The sequence below is a fragment of the Formica exsecta genome, unplaced genomic scaffold (genome assembly GCF_003651465.1).
Source record: "Formica exsecta isolate Colony F162 unplaced genomic scaffold, ASM365146v1 scaffold342, whole genome shotgun sequence".
Taxonomy (NCBI): Eukaryota; Metazoa; Arthropoda; class Insecta; order Hymenoptera; family Formicidae; genus Formica; species Formica exsecta.
In genome coordinates, this window is record NW_021850674.1 from 152,423 (window position 1) to 167,422 (window position 15,000).

The following is a 15,000-nucleotide window of genomic DNA, read 5'->3' on the forward strand; positions in this document are numbered from 1 at the left end:
GGGTGCGTTCCGTTTCACGCATTGAGCGCATAGATCGCTTGGAAATCTATAATATATGTTACGTGAACTATAGATTTCCAGGCGATCTATGCGCTCAATGCGTGAAACGGAACGCACCCTATGTCTATGAGTGCAGGTCATGGATACCGCTTAATAAACTTTTTAACAGTTTTTTAACTTTTAACTTTCTTTTTTAACTTTGTAACAGCTGTACACAAAAAGGAAGGTCCAACTATGGTAACATTCTCTATATTTGCAAATATTTTATTTATAAGACCCACAAAAAATGATTAAAAAATTATAAATATTAAAAAATAATCCAAAATTTCGCGAATCATGACAAGTTGATTGTATTATCGCAATTAAAACGTATGTTAGGAACTTTTATTGAATGAATAAAGAATGATTGTCTTATTAAACATAAAATTTTGTAATATTTTGGTCTATTTTATGATCTGTTTCATCGTTTAATCCTGATTTTTTAAATTAATAACAGCAAAAATGTTACGTAAACGTAAGTTTCAGTTACAGTCTTACATAGACCGTGGTTTTAGTCAAACTCATTTGAATTTCCCACGCTCGGAGGCAAATTGCCGGGTAAGATGGCGGCGTCCATTTGGGGACGCTTTTGAGACTTAAGAACAAAAGCGATCGGCAATCCAGATATATAGATCAGTAGTATGAAAAGACGCCTTAATTTTTAACAGACAGTACCTTGGTGGTTTTGTGAAAAAGACCGGGATGACCGTTCTCAGGTCCAAACTTCTCTTTAGTGTGTATGTATACAAATCACCATGGCTACTTCAGTGAGCACGAATCCATCTACGTTGTTGCCTTTAGGTAAAATAATTTGTATATATAAACACTCCTCTTTTTTAAATATCTTTTCTTTTTTTCAAAATTTATATAGTATTTCTCTTAATCTCCCTCAAATGTGTGCATGGATAGTCGATTTACGCATCATTATTTGCATCATTATTTGCAGAACTAGTTGACAAGTGCATTGGTTCTCGAATACATATTATTATGAAAAATGACAAGGAGATTGTAGGAACTCTGCAAGGCTTCGATGATTTTGTCAACATGTTGTTGGAGGATGTGACAGAAAGCGAGGCAACCCCCGAAGGTCGTAGAGTCACAAAACTGGATCAAATTCTTCTCAATGGGAGCAACATTACTATGGTAATTTTTTTATTGACACTATTTAATATTATGTTTAATTTTAAGAGATTTAAGATTAGAGTATTTAAAATCAGAGTAGATACATGAAGCAAAAGAGAAATCAGGTAAGGATTTTTATAACTTATTCATTTATTTTTTCCAGTTGGTACCTGGTGGCGAAATGCCAGATACATAAAACTAATTTTCAACACGTCATACCAAGTGTATCATTCTCAGGGTTTATCCCATAAAGACACAAATGGTAATCTAGCTATGTATCACAAGTAAGATTCCTTATATGCTTAAGAACTTTCTGCATAAATAAATATTAACAATTAATTACAAGAGATCGAGTTTGCTGATTATTTCACTTAGTGCTGGTCTGTCCACGATATTCTGCGACCATGCTGCTTTGAACAGTTCCTTGTATCTTCCACTGAATTCATCGTCGAGACCTTCACTTTTAGGACGCGTTCCTTTTACAGAGATATATATGATAGTGTGGATGTGCAGTCCATGGAAGGGTACCTCCCGAGATAGCATTTGCCAAGCCACGATTCCTAGCGAGTAAATGTCGGCAGCAAATGTAGGTACATCTCCTCTGAGTACTTCTGGTGCTGTGTAACCTGGTGTACCCTGATAGAGAGATACAAGTTTTTCTTTTTTTAAATAAAGATATCCTGTCATTAGGCGAGTATATATATCTTTACAATTATAGAAAATGTTGGAACTATTTTCTCTTCACAACTGCAAATTTGAAGATAAAGAAAATATTCTTTTTTAGTAATAATAAACACATTTAACGAATTGCATACGCGTACTCGTGGCTTGATTGAAATGTGTGGTTCGCCGATCAGTATAGAGCTACCGAAGTCGGTGAGTTTGGCTCGATCATCAGCAGCCATCAGGATATTGGTCGCTTTCACATCCGCGTGTATCACTGCGGAATTGTGACAGAATTGAAGCGCGCGGGCGATGTCCCGCCAAATGGCAACCCGCTTCTCTCTGGACAGAACCGATTCCTGTAGTCTGTCTTGCAACGATGTGCCGCACAACTCCATCGTTATCAGCGATAAGCTGCTACCCTGTTCTATATTCAATATTTTCACGATGTTAGCATGTCGTAAAACAGCTGCGTGTTTCTCCGAGTTTATTACTTCGTTATCATTCCCTTGAATTATTTTGGCTGCTACTTGATCCCCTGAGAGAAAAAGAGACAGAGGGAGGTATAATAGAAGTGTTCAAATTTATATATCGTGCTTTCGATTTTCTCATCTTTTTGTATGTTTTTGAGATCAATAAAGTTTATTGACAAAGATTAAAATACCTTTGTAAAGCGCCTTGTAGACAGTACCGAAAGCACCCGTGCCTAGTACAGAACGATGTTTTCTCGGTAGACCGTCTCTCAATAATCTGATTCTATTCGGGGTATCGATATTAAACGGCGACAACAAATTTTCATTCTTCACGGTTTTTCGAATGTTGGGAGTTTTCGGACTTGATGCTCTACTAAATTATTACTTATGATTATTTGGTTTGATATAATAATAAAGATTTATTCTCACCTAATGTTGGATACATTTTCGAGTGACCGAGGTGACAGATGTTTCAGCGTGGGTATTAATCTTCGCGGCGAAGCCATTTATCCGATTATTGTGTTCATAATAATTTCTATACATGAAATATAGAAATGAAAAATATATCGAGTTTTTTTCATACTACCTGCGTAGAAAATTTAAATTTCCATTATATTACTCATATGAGAAAATAGGATTCGTCCATTAAGCTCTTTGTATACAAATACATCGAAGGACGATAGGTGAAACATCTTTATTATTATGTATATATAGATGGTCTACAGATACACTATAGAGAGCGCGCAGAAGAGATAATTTCGAGTATATGAAATATTTATATCCTCTTTCTACATTATAAAAGAGAGACTTCGATTAAAAAGTAATTATAAGTAACGAAAAATTGGGATGATGTAAATATATCAAACAACAGAATGCAATTAAAATATATATTTTATTCCTTTAGTCGCGCTAAAATTTAAGAGGTAAATCAGCTACTGAGAGCCTATTGCTAATTATTACTTCTCTTTTTTTTTTTTAATACTGTACATTAATTAGATTATTTACAATTGCTCTATCGCTCCGCAACAATTCGCCTTCATTACAACATAATACCATACAGTAACTCATGCAGATGTGTGTATATGTGTTTGCATATACATGTGTTCATCAATACTTACGATGAATGATTAAATGTCACTAATTAGAATCTGCATTACAAACTTGTTTGTTATCAACATTAAAGTGCTCGTCTAAATATAGTCTTGGTTTTCGAGCAGTTCTGCTTGCTATCACAATGATTAAGAGAGTATCAGGGTTTCTCCGTTTTTTCTCTCTCTATCCTACTATTAATTAACAATCAATATATCCCATAATATAAGCGACTTTATAGAGATTTAGTAACATACTCTAAAGAGAATGAAAATACAATTTATCATCTATATATGTATATATATATCTTTTAGAGTTGAAAATAGTTTATTCAATTAACTATAGCCTTCTATTTCTTTCACCAGCCTTATTCCTTATTATAGGCTCCGAACCGCTCAATTATAGCATTATCGATTGTTTAGTCTTGCTGGAAGCACGCACACGCTTCTTTTGAATTTCCAACGTAAAAATGGATTAAAATCATAGTATTTAACGAATAAATATATATTTTACGAATTTATTCATATATTTGATAGGATTCGAGTGCAGCACGTTAGAAATTAAGTCAAATAGAATAAAACACTGCGATTTCAGCCAAGTTGCAGGACTCGTATACTCATTGAAAAATCCGTAAATCTAACGGAAGATCTATTCCACGCAAAGATTTACGGAATTGAAAATCTGAACGTGTAAAATGCGTGTCTGAAGATATAAAAATATATATACATATGTAAGAAATCGCCTATCTTTAAGTAATCTCTCACAGAATGTAAGTACCTGTGCAAGTCAATGAGATATACGAGTTTGCATGTGTATATATGAATGTATACAGTGTCTAATTATTCGTATACGCGCGTGCATAATAAAATATGCAGGTACATATGTCTAAGTACTTGCGAATTTAAAGATAGCGTACATTTATATGTAAATAGGAATCAGAAATCTAAATTGATTTAAGAATGTGCGAATGTGGAAAAGTTTGCGGAAATGATGGGATTAATCGGATTATAAAGATTTAAGATATTAAAATATGAATTTTCATTGATTATAAATCGTGGAATCGAAGATCGACAGAATCTCGTATTTGCAAAACCGCGAATTAATAGAATTGGAAATTTTCAATTCTAGATTCATTAATGAAGGATGTGCATTCGCACTGCGAAGCAATTGTGAATATAAGAAGTGAAGAAATGTAAGAGGAAATCTTGGAAAATTTTATGTATCGCGGAGTCTAAGAATCTGAGATATTAAGAATTGTAAATTGTACGATGCAGAAAAATCCGTAAATCTAATTCTGAAAGATCAAAGAAATATATCTATGGAAGAGAAAGAGGAAGGAAAGATGTTCGTAAGAATTATGATTATTTTTCGGCGATCACACCACCTAGCCAAACTGTTATTCCCGTAACGCTTTTCAATTTGGCACTATTTCTACGTGCCATTACATTAACTTTTCCTGAGCTTTGTATCGTCGGACGATCAAACTTGAGGCACTCAGAGGCTTTCCATTTAATTTCAAGAACATAAGCATATCCAAGCATTCATTAGGCATATATGCGCGAATAATTTAATCGCTTTAAAATATACTATAATGTAATGAAACGATTTACACAGCTTTGCGATAAAAGAAAAACTGCATAAATATAGACGGAATCAAAGCAGTTATCAAAGAATATAATGGAATATTCGTGTATCTAGAAATTTGGAAAATTGTGGAATAAAAATACTATACGCTTTGAAATTGAAATTGTAAAATAAGGATTTGTAATAAAAGTTTAAAGATTCGCGATGTTATGTGCGCGAACAAGAATTTATTAGAAGCCTATAGAATGTTAGTTTTATGCATAATTAAAAATATATGAGAGACTAAAAATCTGCGGAAGCAAGCATCTTCAAAAATGAAGAAAGTAGAATAGAAACAAGAATCTGTGGAAAGATTTGTGCAACTGAGAAACCATAAAAAGAAAATCCGATAATCTCTGACAATTGTCGATACTCTCAACGCTATCATTTATCTAAAATACATTGGATATCACTTTTCAGTTTCCTATCAGTAAACCCAACATTAGAACATTATACATCTCAATCTGATGAAAATAGAACTCTGTACTCTCTGACTGGCACTAGACGCTTTAGGAGACCCTGATGTATGAGGCAGGTATACCAGTAAATAGTTTTGAAAAGATAGACGAATTTAGAGAAAGTGTATGAGAGAAAAAGTCGATTAAGGCACAGTCTAACCAGGTAACGGAGCCTCCTCATAAAAGTCGAGCTCGTCTTCGACCTCGTGTTCGGGTCCTTTGCCGTCAAGGGCGCGCAATTCCGCCGTGGTAAAGAAGTGGCTCATTTGAGCGCGCAGCGGCATCATCAGGATGAGGAAGAAGGGTAGAGCCAAGGCAGCCCTTGTACTTTTGACTATCCACAGCACGACTAGGCACAGGATCTGTATAAGGGTGAAGACGTGCATCTTGTAAGTTTGCACGCGCCGCACGTAGTTTGCTGTGCCGTGGTGCTTGACTGGCATGAAAAACAGTTTGATACGGTCGAACAACTGCACGCCGTTCGTTGACGAGATGCCCATGTAGAGGAATACACCCAGCAGGACGGACATCGGCACTCGGCGTAATAGCGGCGCCATCAGCACGCTTACGCCTATCAGTATTGCGACCAGAAGGGCGCTTACTCGCTGTTCCTTCACCTCGACGATGTGCGGCTTATCGCCGGGCGCGTGGGTACGCGACATCACAGTCACGGCGGATACATGAGTGAGGGAGCGCACCGACGCGGCGCAGCACCAGGGCGCGCCCATTAGACCGCATCCCACATTCATCAGGCAAACTACCACAATATCCATATGATAGCCGTTACCCTTACGTAGCTTGCGTTCCTTCTTATCGATGATCAATCTGCGAACCGGATATGATATAATTAATTAGTTGAAAGTAAGTACAGCTGATAGCTGGGAGCTCGTGCAACTTAAATTTACTTACTCCGATATTTGAGTCTCCATAAATACTAGGATATAAACCAGTAAAGCTGGCACCACGCAAGCAAGAGTCATCCAAAGAGGAATAGGTTTTTCAAAGCCAGTTGGAGAAACGAACCAACTTCTACCAGGTATGGTCGGAGTGAGACCTTCGGGGACCAGCAACTTCTCTGTCTTTACCATAGTCAGATAGTCGATTAGGACGAAAACAATGATACTGATAGGCACGCCGAAGTCTCCGAAGGCTCGTCGGGCGCTACGACCCAAGTAATGGCTGTTGCGAAAGATTCTTAAGTAGTAGGCACCCAGGAAGGTACCGAGGCAAAGGATAGTACACATCAAAGCCGTGTTGGGTTGATTGATCAATCCGGCGGCGTCGTGACTTGGTATCAATTCGCGGGGGTTCTCCAAGTACAGGTTCTCCTCCTCGGTCTTATTCCACGGTGAATTAGTTACCTTCATTCCAACGACATAGAGCGGATAGATGGTGTTGTTGGCCGGTCCAAAGCTGTACTCATGGAGGAGTGGATTACGCATGAAGTAGTTGTAGAGCTTAATAAACGTCTCGACGATATAGAGGATGGAGATCAATCCGGTGAAAATCTCTTCGGTGAAACGTGTGAAGAGTCGCACAAGGACCGAACCTTCGACACAAGCAATTGCCAGGGCGATAAAACCCATCCAGATGCCAACGTATACCCGTACAGTAAGGAACTCGAGGTCATTCGCCAGGCAAAAGTTGTACAGGCTCTCGTCGAAAAGCAACAGTGGACCGGTCGTGCCGATAATCACCAACGGTTGAGTTGCAAACAAAGCCATCACCACGCCTGTCCACGAGCCGGAAACCAAGGTTTCAGAAATGCCGATCACATTCTGCGTCTTATCGCTCATTAAACCGCCGAAAGTAATAGCGGTGCACAACGCGGCGAAATACATAAAGATGGCCGCTGCGAGACAGGAGGAGTTCAGCCCGTCTGTAAAGTCGGACAAGTAAAAAGGATAGCGACGCTTGATGTCGTTGATGAGGCCACCAAACAGTCGTCGAGTGCGTCGCAGTGGATCATCTTCCGACAGCTTCTTTTCTTCTTCGGCAGCTAGAAGAGCTATTCATTGAACAGGAGTGATTAGTTTCATAAAAACATAGTAAAGAAGATGAGATAAATTTAAAGGATTGGAAAAAAAATATTCGAATCAATCATCAAGACACGAATTTTAAAAGACTTTGAAGAAATTACCTTTCTTTATGGCTGCCTCGCTTTGCACTGGCTTACTCTTCTCCTCCAGCGCTTTCGCCTTCCTCTTTCTGATAGCCTCGCTTTTCGCCTTGAGCTCATTGAATGGCAACAAGGCCTGTCTCTCCCAATCACCGGGCGGTAGTACGATCGAATCATCCAAAAACTCGTTGATAGCTGATAACAACTCTCGTTTTTCGTTTGCCTTATAAGCAACCTTATGAAATGATGTGTTCGCCATTAGCGTGGAGATGGACCGACCGATCTCGTGGTAGTCCAGGTCCCCATTTCTTGGCCCCAGCAAAGTGAACATAAATCTGACCGGTATTGTAACTTCCGTAATGGACGGCATCAGCACGCCCTCGGCCAATCGCACGAAGGCTATTGTTGGTTGGTCCAAAAAGTCGACGGCGCCGACAAGAACAACTGTCGCCTCCGCACCAGCTGGGATCCTCTTCAGAATATACTCATTGTGACTCTTCTTTAGGTCTTCGTTGCTACTCATGTATGTTAGCTCCTCCTTTATATCGATCGCGGTGTGATGATTACTGTCGAGCGCCAGATTCGATGATATGATCTTCGGCTTCGCGTCGTGCAGATTCTGTCGGATATTTCAAAACTTTTTAGAAAGCTATCTGAGAACTCTTTGATTTCATCGAAGAAAGACTATATAGATTTTTTGTGAGAAAAGTCTATATGTCGTTTGCTTCAATACCTTGAAATTAGAATAACACCTGTATCATTAAGTAGTTGGATATCAAGTAAAAGAATAAATAAGGCGATAAGTGAAAGTTATACTCTCTATTAATTAATATAAAAATCGGTAAATATCTATAAAAAATAATACCTCATCGATCATCTTCATTTTGAGATATGTTTTGCATGGTATAAATAGTAATTCTTTTATTTATATGCAAATACAACTTGCTTCTTCACCAAATTATGAAATGTGTAGAATTTTCTGAACATTATAATGATACCTGTTCATCTAATTTCATAATATTGTCTAATAACTTATGGAAAAAAAATATTCAAAAATAATATAACAATGATAAATTTCCTACAAAAAGGAATAACAAGCTGAGATTGAGATTTTTTAACAGTTTAGAATCAAAAAAATATACTATAACAAAAAGAACATGTTTGCTTTCTAGCATTTCATGATGCGTAGAGAGAAGTAGACAAACTATCTTACAGTAAGAAAACACGCTGTTAGAAATACTTATTTCAAACTAAAAACTGAAAAAACTCTTATCGCCACATAGAGTACTCGTGAGTATAAATTAATACACGAAAGTAAAATAATACATACACGAAGATACGGTTCAACTTTTTTGAGAAATTGATCTCCAAAATTACAATGCATAAAATAGTTCGTAAGAACTATTCAATGCCGGGGGAAAATTCGTCATATCTTCGTGATTTGCTTTAATACAGAAAATTAGGAAGAAAAGAGTATAAATAAATTATATAAAGATAATATAAAGTTTCAAAGCCTATAATGAAGAGAAGCGGGATATATGATTATAAGCATTTTAAGTTATCGTTATTGATCGACGAGACTGGCACTACACGAAAATTTCTAGAATCCAAGTTTTAGGATCGGTACTAAGTAAGCCACTAAGAAGACACCCGCGGACGCAACAATGGAAAAACTGCAAGCTTTAAGAATGAGCTGCGATTTGGTTTATTTAAACAACAAAATAAAATTGTGGCATTTATTTATCAAAATAATTAAAAAAGTTAAAAATTTGAATCAATATAAGTAAATTTTTTGTCAGTTTTAATCGTACAAAAATTGTTACGAAGATTTAGATTGTGACTGAGATGGATTTTATATGTAGACCGTGTGTCGAAAAGAAACCGAACTTTTTGAATAAAAAAGAACTATTGTTTATTTTGTCAAAAATTACAATATGTTTATTCGAAATGTATTTCTCCTGCATCAATACAACGGTGGGCACGTTGAACTAACGTCACGGCACGGCGATTTATATAGCTTCAACGTCATTGTATACATTCCTTGCATCGTCATTTTCATTCTTGGTAATGGAAAATAGTTATATGGTGACAAATTTGGCGAACGGATACTAGATGATGCATTACTTGTCTACTTTCGATCAAATTTTGACAGATAGTCGAAGGGATATGTATGTTTAAATATAACTCTTTAGATGTTACATGGTGCTTAGCGAAAAAGTTGAAGTTCGGTTTCTTCTCTGACACACTGTGTACACTAATATAAATATTATAACACGTTACCCCAATGACTATCCTAATCAATGTTTTTTATATTGTTATATATCGATTTGTCTATTAAAGCTAATGACAAACTAATGATATATAAACTTGGTGCTATAACATTGTCGAAATAATTGACATATAAAATATACAGAAAACGTATTAAATCAAATTAAAATCGAAAGTATTAATAAAAAGATTAATCCAACAAATCGTTGTTTTGTATTGTGTACACATACAATTATGCTTTTAGAAAAGAATTTTTAAAAATCTATAAGTGTACACACTCGATTTGTCCCGCAAACTCATGCCGGGTTTACTTTAACAAATAGGAAAATATTTGTATGAAAAGAGCGGGGGCGAATAGGATGAAGGACTATAGAGTAATAAGAAGAATAAAAAAAAGACTGCGTTTGTGTGATTCTCGGGAAACGAGAGATTTACATGTTGGGTTACATGGTTCTCAGCGGCTTCCCGCGCAGCATCTTCTTCCTCCAGCCAGATGGACTGTGGAAATAACATTAGCACACTATCAGTCAAGCCTATCTTTTGTCACCGCCCGCTGTGACTACTCACTACTGACCGCGCAACACATTGTCCTCGCAGGGGGGTCTTCGATATTTCCGTAGACCGCGCAAAAAATAAACGTGCAAAATTCATTTTTCTTTCTAAATTTCAACGCGCAACTATGCAGCAAAATGCATTTCGGCATCCATTACAGTCGTCGCGATTATCTGTCGATTTTTCGATTACGGAATTAGAAACGTGCAAATCCAGGATTGCATCAGCCTGGAATAGCAAAAATTGAGCTGGAACTCTCGTCAAATCTAATTTATATTTGCGACCCTAAAGCCTGTAAATACGGTTATTACCTAGTTGAGTAATTGATTATCACGATTCCCTCATTTTTTATATCGATACTTATTCACTTTCTAATACAAGCAATTACGAAGCGAGTCTTGCGATTAATCGAGATTAATCGGAATCGCTTTCGCGCGCACGATAAACGTACACGGCGAGCGTTGGCGTTAAAGCCTGAATTACCTGAAGACTAGTGTAACTGGAGTAACTCCTCTTGCCGCCGAATCGGAAACCGCGTTCATGTTCATGCACGTGTCTATGCCTAAGCAACAGCGCTCTCATTACGACTGGTCTGTCCTCGGCCAGGATCAATTCCTCGACGACCATCTGCTCGACTACTCTGTAGGCCAGTCCGGGCAAGTCCTTTTCTTCCAGATCGAGAAGGACTACGCCGGTCTCTAGGCAACGGCGGAGATTCAGCAACGAGTGAAAACTGAGAGAGGCCACGTGAGGTCTGCCCCATCTGTCGGCACCCTCCTCGACGTCTTCCTCGTATTTGATCCACCTGGCAGTCTCCCGCCACTCACGTTCCTCGCCCAAGCCATGCAACTCGTCCAGTTGGACGAACACCTCGTGCGGCGAGTGATCGTACATCTTTTTAAAAGTATCGAGAGGGATACCGCCCTCCTTGCGTCGACCAATCTGCACCATATGGGCGGCTTTATGCCGACGCATACCGCGCGGATCATCGCTACGATGCGATTCCAAGTCATCGATGTCAAGCTCTTGCAAAGTGCTCGCCTCCTCTGGCTGGACGCTGACGCGTCGAGTCAGTAAACTCGATATGTCTGACAAACCGGCGCCTGATCGTTTCCGCCATTGCGGATCCTCCTGCAGGGAATACTTGCGAGACTTGTGGTGATGACGTCTGGAAGAAGTTAGTTGGTCAGTCCAGTATTTTTGTAGAAGAATACACACATACACACACTTGAATTTTTATGAAGAAAAGAAACCTCTCAGATATTTTTGGTCACAACAGAAAGAGAAGAAGAATATCAAATATCGGCAAAATTTACCAATCTTATTATGATAATAATAGCGATAGTGGCATGTATTTATACATATAATACGGCTTTTTGATTGGCTTATCTTCTTGTAGTGTATATTAACTCCAATTTATTTCGTGCCACAGGTAAATTATAAAGTTCTCATTGGTGCGGAAAGATTTCTTATCTATGGAAATAATCAAAAAGAGTCCCTGGTCCTATCTAAATTAAACGCCGAAGTACATTTTTTCAGTACAAACTCTGTGAATCTTTAACCAACTATCCGCTCGGTACCATTCCGTACCGAAATTGTTGCGCCACGAATCTAGCTCGTTGCTCGGGATGGCACGAAAAAAGATCGACCGTTTCGTGTTCATAATTGCGCGGTTTATACAGTGCAAATATATGAGTCCAATTGTGACTTGAAATGCGACTGTCAGATATTAATTTTCAGTTAAATATCGAGGACAATCCGGCTTTTTGCGCACGTAATATCTGCAGACACGGTATATTATATAAATTGGAGTTATATATTTTTACCTGCGTACTTTATCATCATTTTTCAAGATATTACTTTACTATTATTAGATTGCAAAGACACTATTATTTGGCGTTAACAAGTACACTAATTCAAGATCACGATTTTTTCTTCTTTACTTTTTTTCTTCTTTTTTTTCTCTTCACAAATCACCATTTCGAATCAACTTACTTATGTTCGTGTTTTTGATGCCGTCGGCACTTTCGGTCTTCCTCGTGGACGCCGCTCGAAGCAGCATCCGTCGGTACTTCTGGCGTTTGTGCGCTTGGTCCATCTTCTTCCTTGATTTTCTCGAATTGTACTCTCGGGCTACCGACGGTCGGGCTGTCGCTGAAACCGGAAGCTGCCCTTTCTGAGATTGGTGCCTCGCTCTCGCTACTGTTTATGTTTTCGATTTCCTCCGCTGTTTCTTCATCGATCTCGACCTCGGCTTCGGATGCGACGGCTAATTGCAATCCGTTATGATTCGTCTCATCCACCTCCTGGACTTCATTATTACTCTTCGCCTGGACATTGTTTTGATCTTTCTCGGATACTTCCGATCCTTCCCTAAGAATGATTGAGGAAACATAAAATCTATCTTCTTTGGTGTCAATATTCGGCGAAAAAGTTCCCGCGTGCATTCAATTGAATTTTGGCCGCTAAACTCGAGAAATGTAATAAAATCACATCTTAGAACTTAAAGAAGCATTATAAGAATTCCTATTATAATCCGTCCTTTCAAACCGGCAACGTCAGAAGATATTTTGGACAGTCTCGAAAAGGGATAGATCTTGTCGAATGTCTGTTTTTATTTGGAGCTATGTAACTTACGGTGAAAAATGCCGTCGCATAGATCTGGAATGCAAGCTTTTCAGGGGCATGTGCGGATGGGGATAACTTCTTTTTCGGTGTTCTGTAAAAAAAAAATCGATTTTTTACTCCAATGAAAGACGATTCCAGAGATAATAAAAAGTAGAAGGAAAATACAAAAAATGGAAAAGAGACACAACTTACGATTGAAATCGCGATCGCCATATCGCGGTGGTCCGCGATCTCGATCTCGATCTCGATCGGATCCAGTCGATTCCGAGGGCGAGCCGAGCCGGGCTACGTCGAATTTCTCTGCGGCGTCCATCGCGAAAACCTTTTCCATCTCCTCGTCGAGCTCCGGTCCCATCTCCGCGCCATGCCCATCGATCTAGCGATGTCAAACACAGGTATAAATTGACATTTGTCGCAACCATCGTTTTAAATTGTTTTAATGATTACGCTGCAGGAACAATGCCCTCAATGTCGCGCGGATGTCTTTGACAAGATATTAATCAAACTTTTCGTAAAGAAAGTCTTCGAAACGCGTAAATATATCGCTTTCTTATTCTTGTCGCACATTTTATGCTGCAATAAAATCGCGCTATCACGATTCTGTAAAAAAGAAAAAAATATTTATAGCGTGTTCACTCATTGCACAAAAAGATTTCTGATGTTCCTTCGGGATTAATATTGTACGAGCGAAGAGAGAGAGCTTTATATCTTGTTCCATACGTGACCTGTTACCTATTACATGTTACATAAAGTCGTCTGATGTATGACGTCCCTTGACGTAATGAAATACTCGTTAAATAGATCGTTTATCGAAAAAGCACTGTATATTCGTTACAAATTTATACATTTATAAAAAGAGATTGATGAAAACAATCTCTTTCCTTTGCTAGATTTTGAAATGTTCCTTCAAGAGGAGGGATTCTACTTGTGCGACATCCTACACGAGAGGCAACTAAGCGCATTTAATAGCTATTTCACTTATGCAATGTAGGAAGAATTGATATAGGTATCTTTGAGAATAACTGCTACGTTATATTTTGGGCAGATATATTATCGACCTATTCTGGGAGAATTGTAGACAATGTCGTCGAATGATATAGCGATGTAATGTTTTAAGTACCTACGTTATGCATTCTGACTCTTCACATCCCACATGCATATGTAGATGATATTAACGATATATGCGAGAAATAGATGTTTCAGGAACGGGCATTTCAAGAATTAGAATTGCAATTGACTCATAATTTCGTTCGTCCCGCTTTGAGATCCGTATTTATAAATTATTTTTCCATCATTGGTAATCTAAAGATAGACTACGTTCATTTCATGCGATTAATTTACTATACGCCACTCAAGTGCAATTTATTATCAATTTTGTTGCAAAACGGAAATTCACTTTTTGAAATTCATTCTTTCGATCGGTGTTTCACTTTCTCATTCAAGTTTAAAAATACATCTCCGGCATATCTGCCCGGGTCAAGCGCATAACGCTTGTTCACAATAGCCAAAGAGTTATTGTGAGAGAATCGATCTCGTACTTCGTTATACATATTATCAGAAAACTGGCTTTGTATCGTAGCTGATCTGCAATGTCGCAGTCAGAGATATATTTGCTCTTTCTTTCGACAAAACTCGATTTGTAGAATTGTTTTACCGTAAGAAATTAAGCCGATGCTCGATACAAATTTCAGCTTTGAATGAAAAAACAATTTTTTTCCATCAATTGTTTTAAGGGGGCATATCCATTTGAACCTTACGAAAAATGAGTACATTTTCTAGATTTTTTTGCAGCGCAACGATTTGATAAAAACTTTTTAAAAATATTCCAATAACTCTAAAAAAAAATGTCTTTTTAAACTGAAAATTTTTATTTAAGTTAATAATATTGTATTAATATCGTAAAAAAATTAGAAATTTATATCAAATGGTTGCGCTGCAAAAAAATCTAGAAAATGTACTCATTTTT

General features: G+C 37.8%; 3 protein-coding genes across 11 annotated transcripts in view; 1 reads left to right on the forward strand and 2 right to left on the reverse strand.

The window, feature by feature from the left end:
• Nucleotides 1-576: 576 nt before the first annotated feature.
• Nucleotides 577-1,508, forward strand: LOC115238494 (U6 snRNA-associated Sm-like protein LSm5). Its single transcript, XM_029812390.1, has 3 exons — nt 577-840; nt 986-1,182; nt 1,325-1,508. Exons 1-3 carry the CDS (start codon nt 795-797, stop codon nt 1,355-1,357), a joined length of 276 nt encoding a protein of 91 aa, XP_029668250.1. The 5' UTR covers nt 577-794; the 3' UTR covers nt 1,358-1,508.
• LOC115238493 (serine/threonine-protein kinase mos) lies at nt 1,384-3,044 on the reverse strand. Of its 3 annotated transcripts, XM_029812388.1 has the most exons (5): nt 2,917-3,044; nt 2,727-2,832; nt 2,489-2,670; nt 1,983-2,362; nt 1,384-1,797 (listed from the first exon to the last, which is right to left on the reverse strand). In XM_029812388.1, exons 2-5 carry the CDS (start codon nt 2,801-2,803, stop codon nt 1,501-1,503), a joined length of 936 nt encoding a protein of 311 aa, XP_029668248.1. In that variant the 5' UTR covers nt 2,804-2,832; nt 2,917-3,044; the 3' UTR covers nt 1,384-1,500. The 3 variants fall into 3 exon arrangements, with proteins under 3 accessions (XP_029668248.1, XP_029668249.1, XP_029668246.1); XM_029812389.1 differs by having other exon boundaries at nt 2,489-2,667; nt 2,727-3,044; XM_029812386.1 differs by having other exon boundaries at nt 2,727-3,044.
• Nucleotides 3,045-3,173: 129 nt separating this feature from the next.
• LOC115238492 (band 3 anion exchange protein) overlaps nt 3,174-15,000 on the reverse strand; it is a 37,610-nt gene continuing 25,783 nt past the window's right edge. For 5 of the 7 annotated variants that reach the window (XM_029812383.1, XM_029812382.1, XM_029812380.1 and 2 more), the window contains 8 exons: nt 13,227-13,410; nt 13,044-13,125; nt 12,402-12,779; nt 10,890-11,574; nt 10,290-10,352; nt 7,608-8,205; nt 6,377-7,475; nt 3,174-6,292 (listed from right to left, as the gene is read on the reverse strand). In XM_029812383.1, coding sequence (XP_029668243.1) covers nt 5,623-6,292; nt 6,377-7,475; nt 7,608-8,205; nt 10,290-10,352; nt 10,890-11,574; nt 12,402-12,779; nt 13,044-13,125; nt 13,227-13,410 — 3,759 coding nt within the window. In that variant the 3' untranslated portion in view covers nt 3,174-5,622. The remainder of the gene's footprint in view (nt 6,293-6,376; nt 7,476-7,607; nt 8,206-10,289; nt 10,353-10,889; nt 11,575-12,401; nt 12,780-13,043; nt 13,126-13,226; nt 13,411-15,000) is intronic. The other 2 variants (XM_029812384.1, XM_029812385.1) reach the window with 2 other exon arrangements.